This window comes from Copadichromis virginalis, linkage group LG11 (genome assembly GCF_057382275.1).
Source record: "Copadichromis virginalis isolate Kocher_CV1m ecotype Utaka linkage group LG11, C_Virginalis_male_GT1.1, whole genome shotgun sequence".
Taxonomy (NCBI): domain Eukaryota; kingdom Metazoa; phylum Chordata; class Actinopteri; order Cichliformes; family Cichlidae; genus Copadichromis; species Copadichromis virginalis.
The window spans coordinates 32,863,052-32,881,286 of NC_140628.1; the positions used below are offsets into that span (position 1 = coordinate 32,863,052).

The window sequence follows — 18,235 nt, forward strand, 5'->3', positions numbered from 1 at the left end:
GTGCATCATGAGTGGAAAATGATTTCACAGGTGCAAAGTGTTTTTTTGTTTTTGTAAGAATATTGACTGTAAATCATTCAAATGTTAGGTCACTATAAAGCTGTGAAATCCTATGTTAGTTGTATATAATAATATTGTTTAGTGTTATACATTAATATGTTGATATTATTCAGTCTAAATCAATCATTTAATACATGAACACAGAGTTAATGTCTCTTTAACAGCTACAAGTCACTATTTTTCTCTTCTACTTTAACACAATGTGCAAATATTACACTAAAAATCCACATAATCTTAATATATATTTATATTATATGTAATATGTAACTTGACAGTCAATAGTACAGCAGTATTTATATATATTTGTAATTTAAAATAGAATTGTAAAGCCGTAGTTCTTCCTTTAGTTTTTGTTGTAACTCTGTTGTTAACTTTTTTTAATGACTAAATCTTAATTTGTTTCCAAGGTTATGAAGAATATAATATTTAATAACAAAATATACTAATTATGTCAGTTCATACATGCATATTCCTTTACACAAACTTAGTAACACAACATGTTCATACAGCGTCCCCTGGTCCAACACTGAACCACACACTTGATGCAGTCCAGACCAGAGAGACCTGAGAAGCCAACAAACACACACACACAGCGCCAGGTCTGAGGTGATGGTTTTGGTTGTGGTCCCAGTGAAAACGACACTAATTTGGGGCTAAAGAGCTGTGGCAAGCTGCATCAAAACTCCAAAATCCTACAACTGTGAAAGACAAAAGCTCACTGAACGCTAACAAAGTTAATGCAGAGCAAATGAGATCAGCGTTAATGCAACAGTGATACTAGCAGTGATAACACAGTCCACGTTTGCTTTAATTGTTAATCCAATCAAACGCACTTGTAGCTTTGTAATGTGAGCTCCACACACACTTAACCATGGACACGCAACACACTTCCATAATTATAAAAGTCCACACACACTCACATTTGCACAAACTGCACAAACTCCAAAAACCACACTAAATAATTTGCAACTAAAAACACACTCTTGGCATTGCTGTGTATATACCTGAGTGTGTGTGTGTGTGTGTGCTGCCCCCACCATGTCTGTTTGCTTTTCTCTCAATGGCTTCCTTTGAAGGAGGCAAGGGAGGGGGGAAAAAAGAGGGAGAAGTGAGTGAGGGAGCGAGACAGAGACGAAAAAAATGAGGAGAACTCTGGGAATTCACTGCAACAAGATAAATATCCTCAGCTTGGCGTCACACGGCCGCCACACTCTCTTTTACTACACACACATACACACACACACGCTGATTACAGAGTAAATATGTGTAATCTTATAAATCAGCCATTGTTTGGGAGGCGGAAGAAACAAACGCACATACACAACATGCAGACACAGACATGTTGACTTTGGAGAAAGTGAACTTGTGAGGTGATCAGTCAAGTAAGGTCACACACACGTGTTTTAATGGCATAAAGAATAGAATGTACAGACATTTCTTCTATTTATTGCCACCAGTTTGCTACTTCAATGGTTAATGGATCAAATCATTAGTAAAGGAGCCTCTGGTGTTACTTATTCTTTCTGCATCATTCTACACAAAGCAAAAAAAAAAGAAAAAGCATGGCAATCCAAGTTTTACAAACCTACTGTTGTCTTTAACTGTCCAACTAACTGTAAACCAAAGTCAGGATAAATTATAGGAGCACATAACAGCACGGTTCAGAAAGCAAAGTGGTAATTGCATGTCCGAGCTTACAGTTTTAGTGCGCAATACTCTCAAGGACTGATAAAGCATGATCCCATTACAGTTTTTTCTCTCCCTCTCACATTCGGTTCTATTAGAGGTAGAGTCACTCGCTGATCACTGATACAGCTGTTTTACGAACGCAAATGCAGGTTTTCTAGCATTTTTCATGACACGAAAATGTCTAGTACAACATTACACTGCCAAACCACAAAATGCAGCACTGATTTCATACACCGTTTAGTTTGACTGCTCTACACAATGGTTTTCATAACCATATTATCACCTCCTTCTTCAAGACTGAGAGTGAAGAAGTTCTATTTAACAGAACAGAAATATGAACATCTCTTCCACCAAGTAATGAAATAGTGCCAGAAGATCAACAACTATCAGTTGTTACTAGGACACGTATTTTGGCTTATCTGACCGTCTCTACTGACCCTTCATTTGCTAGCAAAAGGCAACTGTTCTGCATGGTGTAGCTTGCCAGTGAAATTCATCTTTTTATTCATCAGCTTTTGCGGTCTTTATAAAGTAATCAGCAATATTCAAATTGTATTGTAATAAAAATGTATCAGCAACATTAAAAACAAAAGCAACCTATAACATCTAGTGAGTCAAGAGTCAAAATAAAATCTAAAAAGCTGCTCAATATTAGTTTATATCTAAAAAAAAACAGGTGTCACCTGGAAATTACCCTTCTTTATATATAGTCATACTTGTTACTGTTTCTGCTTGAAAACCGGAGACAAACACACGCACAAATGTTTTCATGTTATGTTCAGAATCCATTAGTTACAGCTTTGGATGCAGTCTGGGTATATTGTTCCACTCTATTATAATTCAACAGACTGCCAGCTTGTCCCTTTTTTGCATATGGTCTCCATATATGCAGAGGATATCATTGTTCCATACGCACTCTATTCACAGCTAATTGAATCATGTAAAGACATACGCACATGCTGGGATCATTACTGCAATGGCATTTCCTTAATGAACAGGAATTTATTCATGAAAAATCAGATCCATGTGGCAAATTTCCTGTCGTGTAGATATAGTGTATCGGCAAGTCTGTGCCTGCCTGTATATGAAAAAGAAAGTTTTCACAGCAATGCAAAAACTACCGTAATCACACCCGATGATTCAATACCTTGTAGAACCAAGGAACAAGTAATTATTTTCTGTATGACTTTATCAGTCTCTCACATCATTGTGGAGAAATTTTGACCCACTCTTCTTTACAACTTTGCTTTACGTCAGTTAAGTTTGTGGGCATTTGTTCATACACAGCTCTACTAAGGTCCCACATCAACATTTCCATAGGGTTGAAGTTGTGTTTTCTGTTTCAGCCGTTCTGATGTAGATTTGCTGGTGTGCTCAGGAAAATGGTCCTGTTGTTTTGTTTGGATCATACAACAGGACAAGCCCAAATCATCACCCTTCCACCACCTTGCTTAACAGTTACTATTGAGAATTTGTGCTGGTATGCACTGCCAAACATTAAACATCTTCACTTTGCCTTCTCTGTCCAAAGGATGTTGTTCCAGAAGTCTTGTGGTTCGTTCAGATCACAATTTGAAACCAAAGCCACGTTCTTTTTACAAAGACGAGACTTTTTTCTTGCAACCTCACCAAACATGCTATACTTGCTCAGTCTTTTTCTAATTGTACTGTCTTGAATGTTAACATTTACCATGTTAACTGAGAACTGTGCATTTTGAGATGTAATGCTTGGGGTTTTGGAAGGTCTGATTTTGGGGTGAATTCATTGGCGCAAAGATTGTTGATTTGTGTTGACACAAACCTGAATGAAATGCAAACTGCCAAAACTTAATGAAGCACATTTGATTAACAACACCTTGTTGTTTGTCAAATAAACCTACTACTTTATTTTTCTTGTATTTTTTTTTTCTTGGAGAATGTTTTTTAATGGAACAGCCCTTTCTCTATGTAGTTTTACATCCCCCTACCACTGTAGTCACTGCCACTAGTTCAGACCACAAAGCACAAATGGACATTTTCAATCACCACTCATCTGCAATCTTTTTACTCATAACATCACTGAAAGCATAAGTTTACAGTTTGTGGTCGACAACATAAAACTGCACACATTGTGTTGTGAGCTGCAAAGCTGATTTCATTTACTCTTTGGCTAAACAACAGCTTCCAAAGACCAAAGCAGAATGTAAACAGCACCCTGCTGTGGTTTTATATGTTGCAGTTCAAACTCTTGTGCCAGAGAAATGAGGTGGGAACTTATGAAACCATGACACAAGACCAAAATTGACCTTTGACCGCAGGGACAATTAGCAGTGTGCCAGGTCTCACTCGCATTGAAGAAGATTTCTGAAGTCAGTGTCCAGTATCAGAGTGTAAAATCAGAGCTGGGCCCATGCCACTGAACTATCAGTGTGTTTAATTAAAGCCACAGGGGGGAAAAAAGCCTTCAGTCTGTAATCTCTGCCTCTCTAATCTCTTCCCAGCATGACAGCTTTCCAACGTGGATGACTTATTAAATCTCAGCTTGGTGCTCAGCAACAGAACACAATGAGAAATGATGTGGTAAGCACAGTGAGAAGCCTTTCTATATAGTTAAAACCTTTTAATATTCTACCAGTAAGCCCAATATCAGAAGCAGGGTGAGATCGCACTGATGAAAATCTTAAATTACTATCTTGTGCTTTTTTTTATTATTTCTTTGTCCTTCCAATGTAGCATTTCATTGTTTTCTCCTGTGCTTACTTCATTTCCTAGTTCTTCTACTATTTTTGTTACTAGTGCCAAACTTCCTAGACATAATAAATTCAAATTTCACCCTCTTTCCTTACACTCTGTAAACTTTCGCTGCTCTTTTCCTCTTTAGTGGCATGACGGAAAGATTGTATAACTCTGTCATTTGCAGGACAGACAGTAGACAGATGAAAGCAGATGAATGGGGAAAAGACAATAAAACTCAGATCTGTTCTTTGATTCTGTCAGCTGTGGGATCAGAGGACAGGATAGAAGGAAAGGCGGGGGAGAGGAGATGGTTTACGACTCTCCCTCCATCCGCCTAATTTATTTTTATGTGACTTCAATCTCTGTTCTATCTTCATTGCATGTCTCTTTAGTTTGATCTTTCTACATAGTTTACATTTCTGACTCATTTCTGCATCATTTTTTTGCATCCTCACAGAAGTTATTTAAATAGAAATGCTGTATTTCCACTGTTTAAAAAAAATAAACTGCATCATAATCCCTGTGACTAGGATTACCTGTAGTAATTTATACAAATTGCATCTGTGATTTTAATCCCATGTAAGCCTGCTACTTTCATAGCCTGTAAATTAAAGAGTCCAACATACAAATGCATCTCTGCGATTTTTGCCAACTATTTCCTCACAAGAGTTATAGAGCCTGTGTTAGCCATTACAAAGTAAGCAGGCATTTTGCATTTTTGGTGCAAATTCAGGAGGGCTTCTGCTGTTACACAGCATGGAAACCCACTGATAGGAGGAACAAAAGGAAAAAAAGCTCAAAACCATTAGAAGAGTTTGAGCAGGGTCATTTGTTTCAATAGTTATGTAGCAGGCTATTAATAATAACGTAGCTGGGGCCTCAGAAGATCCTAAATCGGAGTAAAATGGATACTTTGCTTTCCCTGCATGAATCTGCAGTATGCACATAGATGTCAGAAGGTAATTTCTAAATTATATGTTTTTATGCACTTGTCTGTATTCTTTCCTCCATATTTCAGTATCTTCAGTCCATGACTTGCTATGGTTTCACATTTGGCATATCACAATTCTCAGTTTTTATTAAATTCTACATCCTTCTTGTGTTTGCCTTTTCATCTCTACATTTCTTCCATTCATTCCTGTATGAATTTCACCCTCTTGATCCCCTCCCTGACAGTCTCTCACCCCTCCCACCATTGACCATATCCACATGTTAATAATAAAGTCTCTTCCAGTTCAACCACATCTATGAGGAAATCCTTTGGCAGGTCATCTATGCCTCTCTGATAAAGAACAGTACAGATGTTTCATCCTCACTTTTCTCTTCCTCCCTCAGTGTTTTCTTTTCTTTTACATGACTTTCATACAGCAGCGTATGCTGGGTCCAAAAATGTGGCCGAGTGGAACCGATGTGGATTGTGCGTTATCCCACCCAAACCACTGCAGCATTTAATGAGCCCGAACCTGATTAAAATCTTGGGAAGATAAATAAAATGAAACTCGACCTGATCAAGCCTGAGGGAATAAGAAATTAGAGCCAGACTTGGACCAAATCCACGTGGTGGTCAGGGCAGGGCACATTTGTTTTGGGCTGGGAAGCAAAGCTTCATCACAAACATTTATCTGATCCTGCTGATATGACCAGGCTTTAAACAGTTAATCTGAAACATTTTAACTTTACACACACTCAATGATGAGCTAGTGCTACCTGGAATTAAATGGAAGGCCTATCTGAATCAAAAATAATTGAAAAAAGCTGACAAAATAATCCAATTTGTTTGTTCATGACTAATCAAAGTTGGAGAGCAGACAAAGCAATTAAAAGCAAAACTAGAAGAGGTAACAGTGTAACAGAAACATATGCAATGCCATGAGAATGGACCACAAAAAAAGTGGACAGCCAGCTTTAAACCTTACACACATGCAACGCCACATATGGTATAGCTGGCAAACATTTTAGGAGAGAAAACGCTTGTTTATACTGAGCAGACAGCACACGGGGAATCTTTAACATTCATTTGTGGAAAAAAATATCAGACTTTTCAGAAACCACATGCTTCATGTTTATCAGCTAGTTGCTAATGCTGTCTGTCTGCCAAATGGTGATGGGCAGGTTGCATACAAAGGGGTTTTTAGGGATTTTGTGCAGGAAACAGTTTCCTTATGTGGTTGAAAACTATGCTCATGATCAGAATGAGAGTAAACCAAAACGCTAATGATCCAGGCCGCAAAACCACAACTGTGAGCTCAAAGATACTATAAAGTTCCTCAGAGCTGATTGGAATGGTATAGATTATTCTCTCTAAGATAAAGCAATGCAGCTTGCACATTTTCTTTACTGTTTATATGAAAATATTAACCAAGATGTTCTAGCTGCTCAGGTTTAATTCTAAAGATGTAAAGCAAATGCATTCAAGATAATAAACAGTTAGATCATGAAAGGACAGGAGTTAAACAATGGCTAAAAATACCTTTCTCTTTCTTATTGGGCTGACTACCTGCCTGCAGGCCATCACCTGGAATCTTCACCCGGAGGCTCTAACAGTCTATATGCAGGTGTGTCTGTGTGTATCTGGAGATAAAGTAGGCTTTGCTAAGACTCCCCCTAAAAATTAAAAAAAAAGACAAAATCTCACACCTAGGAGACAAGCGTCCCCAATCACGCACACACACTCACAGAATCACGTACAGAAAACTGAATCTCAGTCAGCTGAATGAAAGACAACCATTCATTGATAAGACAGTCACATAAACAGACCTTCTGAAGGAAAACAGTTTTCTGAAGAAAAACAAACCAGTCCACGACCGCCCCTCTGTGCTCCACAGATGGGTCTCAGTGTATGTGTGTGTGTGAGGGTGAGAGAAGACATCTAATGAGTTTAAATCTGTGTGTTCATGGGGACAAATATCTCCTGGGGGAATAAAATTATTAAGAGTGAGACAGAGAAAGAGAGAGGAAGTGGAAGTTTATCGACTCCCATCGTCCCTTTAATCTCATACGTAAAAACACACACGTGAACTAAGAGGCTGCCAGTTACACCAGAGAAATACACATATTCTACCTCTCCTTGTTAATGTGTTAACACATCACCGTCATCTAAGAGAAGAGTTCATGTATAGATACACGGAAGACAGATGAAAGGAGTACATAAAGACAGATCTGAGAGCTTCATCATAAAGCATGCTTATGATGTATAGGTTTCATTAACAAAGCAGCAACTTTAATAGCTTGTTTCAGGATTTTCAAAATCCTGATTTACATAATTGACTTTTTCTAGTACAAAATGGAAGATTAACTTCGCAGAAATATATCTCTTCAATTTTTCTGCTAACACAAGCAAATGAATGTATGCAAAATCTGTGAGACTTACATTTGAAAATACAGTACTGTGCAAAAGTTTTAAGCAGGTGAGGGAAAAATGCTGTAAACAAAGAATGCTTTCAGAAATGGAAGTGTTAATTACTTATTGTCATCAATCGAAAAAATTGCAGTGAATGAACAAAAGAGAAATCTAAATCAAATCAATATTTGGTGTGACCATCCTTATCACATCCTTCTGTCTCTTCATGTAGTCGCACACACACTCAGTGATGCTGAGATCAGAGCATTATGGGGGTCATACCATCACTTCCAGTAGTTTGTGCTCTTCTTTACGCTGACTTTGGCTGTATGTTTGGGGTCATTGTCCTTTTACAGAATACATTTGGGGCCAATAAACAATCATTTATATTTCTGAAAGCATTCTTTGTTTACAGTACTTTTTCACACCTGCCTAAAACTTTTGCGCAGTCCTGTACCTAATCCAAGAAAAAAGTAAAACTTACCAAGAATCAGTCAGAGATTTAAGTAATAGATTTCAAATTTTCAAGGACAACACATTGAAATTTGATATCCAACCCTAGCATACTGACTTCAATTTGGTTCCTCGTGGTTCCTGGTAACAGAGAGTAGGAGTATAGTTGCATTACACCCAAATGATATTTAGTTTTCTTCAGTTCATATTGTTGTATCAATGTTGGTAAATGTGTATCTTTACCTCTCCATTACATGTGTGATTACATGCTGAGTCACAAATATCAAACAGAAGGTCAGGTTAGAGTTCTTCATGACTTTATGTGTTACTCTTTTCAATTGGCTGTTGGAAATTTCTGGTGTCTGTATTTAATTTATTGTTGTGAATTTGGTCTAAATCGCTGGTTCTATTTTGTTAATTTATCAACTTCAGAAATTTTGCACAGCCAAATAAGGGGGGAAAACATGCAAGTATAATCTTGTAAAGTGTTTGAACTTATATAGAAACATAGCATACAAACACAGCCAGCAATCTCCATCACAAATATATATCTGCAAAATTATGATTACACACATTAATACACATATAGGTACACAAACAAATGGCCAAATATATACACCTTCCTCATGCACTCTTTGATACACACCCACATAGATACATGGTGTGAGAAGCCTGGCTGTTAATGGCGGTGGTCCTGTTCTCCACAGTGGGATCAGTGTTTAGCCATGTTTAGAGCTCCATTTGGGGCCAGATAAATCAAGCTGCTGTCTACTAGAGGCCTCCATTAGGGGCCCTGCGAGGCCAGTGTACGGCCTGTCAGTCACGCTGTCAGTCAGTGAGCTGCCCTCTTCCAACGTTTGAACTCATAATTACAGAGAGACTCAGCTTGGCTTGGAGCGGCCTGGCTCCCGAGCCCCCCACCACTTCCCAGACAGCCGTGCTTGTTAGCCCAACGCTAATGCTAATACTAATACTAACAAACGGTGGAATTTCACCTCCAGAGGAAATAGAAGAAAATATTTATGGAAACAGAAAAGTCCCCTTTGGCTTTTTTCTTCTTTCAATTCCACAAATTGTTTTAGGGGATTTAGTTTTTATTTCTATGAATGACAGTCCTGAGTTCTCCCTTGAATTTGAGAGGCAGATGAGGTAGCTACAAGGAGGAGCACTGCCAGTCAAACCTCTAGTACCCATAAATTAATCAAACACCAGTTAGAGGGGGAGCGTGTAAAATACAGGGGATGTGATGACTGATGACTTTTTAAGGAGGGACCAGGGAGGGAGGTGGAAGAGAAACACACCTCCAACCAGGACAGAAGACAGAAGCGCTCACAGGGCAGAGCTGGAAATTTCCTGGAGCCACCAAACAAACTGGTGGATTTTGTCCATAGCTGGTTTCTCTTCTATACGAGCCACTCTGACACAAAAATAATCATTCATGGGTCTTACTCTATTCTGAAACTCATCAATCATATTCGGCTAGTTCAAGCACTTGGTGTATTTTGGAATCAAGCCACTGTATTCGGCACATGAAAAAGTTTACACGAACACACATAAAGTAAGACGTGGCTTGCTAGCTCTTAGGAATTCATGAATAAAATATAGGCCCATAAAGGCAGCATGAACAATGGAAATATTATCCTCGGCTGCATAAATGCACAGCCGACCACAGAGTATTCTCACAGGGAGCTCATTCCTCTTATCTCTGACGGCGCGTCGGCGATTGCCGGCCACTGCATGTGGAGACACACACCGCTAACGAGGGGGAAATCCCCCCTCGTTTGCCCAAGATTGATGCAGAAAATTTACCCAGCAGACATTCCTCTGAGCCAAAATGAAAGAGGTGCCTAGTTCACCAGCATTCCTGTTTAGCCGCACATTCCTTTGCCATCCTAACAACAGTGTGAATGCACCCATGGAGCCGCAGCTTCATGGGATAAACCTCCACAAAACATCTTATGTTCTTACTCCAACAAGGTTTTACCTGGTAGGCTTTTGACCTGGTTAAATGACCTGGTAAAAATCATGAACAATATATTACCTTCCTACATCAAGAACACTGAAATGCCTCTGAGCAAACTGTTGCAACTATTGAAATGGAAACCCAAAAGGTGACTCTACATTTAACCAAATGACTGTTAAATACTATTTGTTGCAGAAAAGTTTGAACTGTAAGAACTTTAAAAATGCATTTTAGACAAATTAAAAATAGAAACAAGGATACATGCAGATAACACTGGTTGATTAGAAATGACAAGAAAATGAAAAAGAATTCATAACCCTTAAATCTATAAACAGAAACTATGATTCAAGATCAAATAAAAGAAATAAAACAAATAAATAAAAGAACAGATAAAAACACCAAATTAATAGCAAATTAAGGCTTATCTAATGTCCTTGTCAAGCCTTCTAATAAAAATGAAGATATGATGTATCCTCACAAAATTCATCCAGTTACAGAATTCAAACTGCTGAGTTGGCCCTGGCATCAGCAGCATGACTCTTAATACTGACATGAATTATTAATTTGATGCATTCATCACTCTTCCGACCAGCCCGTCGATAGCCTCCATTATGGCGGGTGTGTATACATTACAGAGTGTATAGTGTGTCAGAAACTTCCCGCATACAGGCCGCTGGATGGCGGGAAGAGAGGAAGACACAGAAAGGGAGAGAGAGAGAGAGAGAGAGAGAGAGAGGGGAAAAAGTGTGATGGACAGGAGTGACACCAGAACGCATTAGCTTGAGGAGGCAGAGTCAAAATTTCAAAGGTATAAACAGCTAAAAAGAGAAAGAAAGTGTGAGCCAATGGCTTTTTGAGAGGAGATTTAAACTCCGGCCTGGAAGTCTTAAGAGTTATAAGGTTACATGTCAAAGTCAAAAAACAACAATGTCCAGTAATACAATGTGATATCATCACATTACTGTAAATTGAAAGAAATGATGAATTTAAATTACATTAATTCACTAAAATTGATAAGTGACAAGTTATTTTGAGTTACACCAATACTTTTCTATCAAAGCCTTGGTGAAAGTAAAAGTACGGCTCCAGCATGGCAACAAGTCAATGCACGACAAACCATTGATTACAGTGATCATTTAAGTCAAGTTGCTGTTATTGTCACGGATCTTCAAAATGAGTAAATTAGTGACTAAAAACAAAGTATCTGTGTACACAGAGTTATTTAATTTTACATGAGCTCACCGTATTAAAAAAAACAGAAAGAAAAAACCCCTGCAGATTAATGATTACCAATTAATTAATCAAAGGTCCTCTCTAAAGTTTTACTCACCAAAATTGGTACCAGCAATTAAAAACATTAAATATGTTCCAGAATGCTGAAAAATTATCACGTCTTACATCTTAGACTCTTGAAAGTTCCTTCCTATAGAAACAGGTAAAAACTGCCTTTTTTTTTTTCTTTTTTTTTTGCATTTGTGGATATACATGTTAAAACCACAGCTGTAATCGCCTCAAGACACTTTATATTTTAAGGTAAAGACAAATAATAATACAAAGAAAACCCCAACAATCAGATGAGCCCCTTTGAACAAGCACTTGGCAAAAGTGGGAAGGAAAAACTCCGTTTTAACAGGAAGTAACCTCTGGCAGAACCAGGCTCAACTGTTGTGAAACCACAATTTCACAACAGTTATTTGAAATTTAAATTAAAAAATGTTTAGTTCTGCGTGATATGTCATGATGTTATCAGGCTGCCTGGCAACCACTAAAATGACCTGCTTTTCGCTTTATGCAGCTATGACAGTTTATGAAATCAATTTTATGATTAGAATGTCATGACAATAATATTCAATATACATCCACAAAAATGAATTATATAGGACACATTATAATGTCTTCATGTTGCCCAGTAACCAGCTAGAAACGGGCTAATGTGGCTCACTTTTTGCATTTTATGCAACTACAACATTTTATTAAAGCATCAAATCATTTTAATTTCACAACCAACAGCACAGAGAGCCCAAACAATACTGCAGTATAGGCATGTGCTAATTAGCCAAATTTACTACAAAACCGCTCTGAGCATGTGGAATGAGCATGAAGTCATATCAGTACAGAAAGGTATGTGAACACATGCAGCAGTATATTTATTTATGATTATTATTTATTTTGATTACCTTAAAATGATCAGACACTACTCCCCAAATCACTTATCCAGCTGAGGGGTGCCATGAATGGTATTTTAACATGTGAAGAGCAGTGTGGGGTTCATGACATGCATGCCATTTCAGTAACCTACCCTTTCAATAGCCCAGATTTTTTAATGTTATAAAAAAAATTAGATAAATGTTCTGAAATTACCCGCTGATGATTTTTAAAAAATCTCTTTCAGCATGTCTAAAAACGCTGCTGTTGATGTATGAGCACAATAAGTACTGCTGAATAAATGGTTAAGGTGGTAGGCATTCAGCAGACCCACACATTAACATTTAAGGCAGACATGTTTAGATCAGGCTCTCTGATTGCTTATCCTGGCAAGAGTCAAGACAACCCAAGGTGAACACTATTTATTTGGGTTAAAATGGCAATTAGAACTTCAACAAGCTCATTAATTTCCGCTCATTAAGCTCCAACAAACTCTCAGAGCTCTGGAAGTTAATTTGCATTAAATTAAGGTATTGTTAGTGCACGCTGTTGGACAGAGAAAGCGGCTCTGATCACACAAAGCCAAACAGTAATGTACTGAAAGCTTTAACAGCTAATGAAGAGATGATGTCACCTAGCCCTGCTATGTTAACGAGAGGCTAATGGAAGGTGGAAGTAATGACCACCAAGTCAAGAATTAGAATAAACAATAGGGGCAAGCAACCATCACTTTGTCTAACAAACACATACGTGCAATATCACGGTGACACTAGTACTGCTCCACCCTCCAATACCTCACAGTTAAACAAAGAGAGACAAAAGCTGAACAGCTGCTTTGTTTTAAAATCGACTTTATACGGACCTCAGCTGCACATGCCAGTGTGTCTCTACAGTTTAAACGACATTCACTTACACTGAGCCTTCTCCTGCCCAAAAATGAATAATCTCAACTGAATGGCCAACACGTTCTCATTTCAGGGTGACAAATACTTCAGTTCTGTCAGCCGCTGGTGTCACATTGACACAAATATCTATATATCTGTAAATATAAGAGTCTTTCATTTCCTGATTAGATCTTAACACTAAGCCAACATGTTGAAAAATAACACTCAACCACTGCAAAGAAATCACCTGTTGAGAAATCCATGTACCCTACATTGCCCAGGCCTGGTCTATTAGAAAATAAAGCAAAAAGACACCTTTCGCATACCTGACCAACGTAACCATCTTTGATAAAACTTAAGTATCATATAATCTTACTCATATCTAATACTAACTCTACCCCTGAAACCAATCTGAACCCCCAAACACCCTTTAAAGGTGCCAAAATGTGAGCACTGGCCAAAATGTTCTCACCTTCCACAAGTATCCTCATGAGAGCTAATAGTCCAACTGGTCCTCACAAATATACACACAGCACACACAGAGACACACTGTGATGATGTGTTAGTGTAGATTTATAGTGTGAGGGCTACATTTTGGAGATTTATAGACTTCCTCTGTTTAGGTGATTAGCTGTGTGCTCACACCCAGTTGGACACACACACACACACACACTTTAGACAGGGCACTGGGCTGATACTTTTGTTCCCAAGTACATATGCTCCCTTTCGTTCTTGTGTGAGTGTGCTTTCAAGATGACACAAAACAGCATAAAAACATAGGGAAACACATGCTAAGCCGTACTGAAATCTCAGTAAGTACCCAGCCCTAAAGTTTCTTGTACCCGCCCCTCCTGGAAGTTTCTAAGGTACCATGAGGTCATATAAGATGTCTTGCTTTGTGCTTGTTCCACATGCCTGAGGGTCTCTTCTCAGAGTTGTCCCAAACAGATGCTGAACTACGTCAGATGGCTTCTTTGAATAATAGCTTCTCCCTCTTTAATATTGGCGTTTGGAGTTACATCAGACAGTGCGGGTATCTAAGACTCCAAGCAAAAAAAGCAAACCTCAATGCATGTGTCTGACCTGGCTGTAAGTGGCATCCATTAGCGTGTCAAGGTTCTGCAGGGGTGCTGGGGTTTTGTCCTTGAACCGAGTCAGCAGGCGGCGCTGGATGGCTCGGAACTGGACTGCTCGCTCCGACAGCAGGTCCTGATATTTCTGAGCACTGACACGCAGCTAAGAGACAAAGTGACAAATATTTAACAGACAAATTGTGGTTTAACTTAATAAAATTAAATAAAGGTGACAGATGACAGAACTGATAATAACTAAATTGACTGATATTTAAGTCATTTCTTTTTTAATCCCTGACCCTTGACAATGAAGGATTTACACCACTTCGGTGTGTGTTAGTACCTGGAAGTGCTTGTCTACAGACAGGAAGTACTCCTCCAGTGGGAGAGGTCCACTGAAACTTTTCTTGAAATCCTTGATTCCCAATTTGGAGAAATGCTGGTCAAACCTGCGGACCAGCTCCTTCACAACCAACCACATGTCTTCAAAACTGTCGCTCTGAATACGGTAACGTTCTGACAAACACACACATAAAATAATATCAAATATTTATGCATATATGGAAAATATAATTGATGATACATGCTAACGAAAGATGGTTAGAGATCTTAAATAGTTAAAACTATCTAAACCACTGAGCCTTGTGTAATGTGTAAATGTGTATGCAACTAAGAACATATATTTAAACACCTGGTACTAAAGTTTGTTAAGAATGAAACACCAAACGAATATAAGTAGTGACACAGTGACAAGTGATACTTATAAAAAGATCTCTAAGAACCAGAAATGGATTAAGGGGATATACAGTTTTAGAATCACAGGTGCCACTTTAGCTCAGTGGATGAGCAGAAAACCACATGTTGCACGGCCAAAGAGTGGCGGTCTGGGTTCGAATCCTATCCCGGCCCTTTGCTGCATATCTTCTTTATCTTTCTCACCCTACTTTCCTCTGTGTCTATCTTCACTGCTTCACTATCCAAAAGAGGAAAAAACAAACAAAAAACCTGAAAATAACAATAAAAAAGTTTTTGAATTATCTTAATATGAATGTCTCATATTAACTCCTGAAAGCTGTCAGTGAATACAATTCAGATCTTACAACTTATTAGTACACAGACCAAAGAGGTTTGTAAAAGTCCATGGAAGTGATGCAAGAAGTCAGACTTAAAGTGGTGTATGTAAAAATTAAAAGCTCAGTATCAGGTATATAGAGCCTATCTCAGCTGACACTCAGCTAGAGGCGGGGTACACCTTGGGCAGGTTACTATAGAGACAATCCTTCATGCTCAGAAAAGAAAGAAAGAAGGTTCTTAGTGAGGGTACTCAAGGAGCTACTCAACCTTTGACCAACCGGTTGCGAACCTACAACATTCTTGCCGTAAGATTATAATACAGTGGTCCCTCGTTTATCACGGGAGTTACGTTCTAAAAATAACCCGCGATAGGTGAAATCTCTGAAGTAGCCAGCTTTAATTTGTACAATTATTATAGCTGTCTTACAGCTGTAAAACCCCCTCACTACACACTTTATACACTTTTCTCAGACAGGCATGAAAATTTCTCTCATGTTTAAAAACTACCAAAGTTGAAAACCTTCGGCCAAAAAATAAGTCCAGTGTTATAGAATGACACCAAAGATCAAACCCTGTTTTCAGGTCCAGAACATGGGAATAGAGCAGCTGCGAGAGAATTCAACATTAATGAATCAATAGAGGAAGCAAGAAGAATGAGTTGAGTAAAGTTTGAGTTGAGTAAAGTTTGAGTTGAGTAAAGTTTGACTTATCTGACTGTTTTGTTTCCCTTAATCCCGTGCGCCTTATGGTCTGAAAAATACGGTAACTTCTACCTTCCTTTAGCATGTCCAGAAGTTCATCCTTTTGTGCGATGGTTAGCATCATCCTCTGCCTTTTGGGTGCTACCGCAGGTGCCTTTGGCGGTGCAAAACGTTTCATCGACATTGTTGTGTTTGTTGGGGAGAAAACTTACAAACATACAGTACAGCACTTCAGAGTCACACTGCTAGTGATCGAAGATTTATGTAAATTCGACAAGCTGAATGCATTCTGTACTGTACATGAGAAAGGCACGAGACTGACTGACAATTGTCTACAGCCAATCAGGATGCAGAACACAATGCGCTGTAAAAAAAAAAAAAAAAAAGAAGAAGAAGAAAAAAAAAGCATACACAAAAAAATCCGCAAAACTGCGAAGCCACGAAAGGTGAACCGCATTATAGCGAGGGACCACTGTACTTACCAAACTACCTATTCTCTTTTAATCCAACAGGTATCAACAAAAGGTCCTCAAAGACTCCAAGAAATACAAAAGGGCAGGATTTTCTATCACAAGTAATTGAAACCTATCAAAAGAAATTAGCAGGTGAAGACAGCCTATGAGAAAGACATCTGGTAAAAAAAAATAGACACCTGGAACAGGACTGTATTAGAAACAGATAATTCGCAAGACTTGTTTTAGTCCCACAATTAAACAGCTTTAATGGAGCCAAAAGATGAATCTTATTAAAATCCCGTTCATTATCCAGTGCTGTTAGACTTACGGGAGGTCTTGGAGGCTAGCACAGTAACCTTGGCTCCTGACAGAAGCTGGAAAGCCAAACTATTCCCATCCTTATCTTCTGATTTTGCTGAAAACTCTGCAGAGAGAGACAGAAAGACAAAAAACTATGAGATGAGACAGATAGGACAGGCTATCGTGATATAGGACGCCAACAAAGGAGAACAAGATACAGTCGCATGTACAAACACAAAATAAGCTTACACAAATCTCTATTCACACAAAAAGCACACACTCAGTATGAACACTATATGTGTGTGTTTAGACGTCAGAGCTGCTGACTGTGGCCGATTGTTAGATAACTGGGAAGCAGAACAGACATTCCCAGAGCTCAGACCTACACACACACGGAATCACAAATAAACACGCATAAACAGACTCGTATAAATACACAACCACACACCGATACATAACCGTTGATTATTCATATAAATGTATACACATTCGCACAGCTACACATCTCTCATTGCCTTCACTAGCTTTCCATTCATGCTTAAATCATCTGGTTTTGTGTAAAACACTTAGGTAGCCACGTCATTGATTATTGGCTATTACGAATCATTAACTGTAAGATGTAGTCAATTCAGAAGAACTAAACAGACACACACACGGTAAAGTGTGCATGAAAAAAATTGTTGACATTTTACTGATTTGTGCTTTATATAGTATTCGTTCCCTATTTATAACTTATACCTAGAGCTAAGCTTTTGGTGTGGGTTTACGTTTCAACGTGTGCACAAGCCAACCAGTTGCAATAAGTGGACAACCCACTTTAAACAAATGCACATTAATACTGCATACCGATCTCCACAGACAATGACTTAAACAGAACAGCGCACTTTGGTTTCTGGAAATCTGTGATTCAAATACAGAACCTTAATTGTTTGGGAAACAGAGCGCCACCAGCACATCATTGTCAAGTGCTTTCATACAGAGTGAGTGTGCTATTACCTCGGAAGATGGAGCTGAGGTCAACTGGTGGCTGGTTGGTGTCCACAGTTATCTTAAACTTGGTGGCTTTGGGTGGAGGACAAGCGACACACACCAATGATGGAGGAAGATTGAACCTGGACTGGAGGACCTTGGGAACTCCTGCAAATAAGAACCATCACTATAGTCAGAAAAGATTCTTAAAAAGGTAGACTATTTATTACTATTATTATTATTAATAAAGTAATTCTGCATTGCTCATCTTAAAATCTTAAATCGAGTTTCCCTCCTCCTGTTGCTCCTTTCCAGAAATAAAACCTTAACGTTAGAGACTAGTCCTTCAATTTATACCCCCCCCCCCACACACACACACACACCGCAGTGACTCAAACGAGGCCTCGATATCGC

At 38.6% G+C, this 18,235-nt stretch overlaps 1 protein-coding gene across 3 annotated transcripts in view; it reads right to left on the reverse strand.

The window, feature by feature from the left end:
- The window catches only part of bbs9 (Bardet-Biedl syndrome 9), a 174,807-nt gene that overhangs the window by 100,037 nt on the left and 56,535 nt on the right, over nt 1-18,235 (reverse strand). For all 3 annotated transcript variants that reach the window (XM_085472091.1, XM_085472089.1, XM_085472090.1), the window contains 4 exons: nt 17,849-17,989; nt 16,881-16,976; nt 14,666-14,838; nt 14,333-14,485 (listed from right to left, as the gene is read on the reverse strand). In XM_085472091.1, the coding sequence (XP_085328217.1) occupies nt 14,333-14,485; nt 14,666-14,838; nt 16,881-16,976; nt 17,849-17,989 (563 nt within the window). The remainder of the gene's footprint in view (nt 1-14,332; nt 14,486-14,665; nt 14,839-16,880; nt 16,977-17,848; nt 17,990-18,235) is intronic.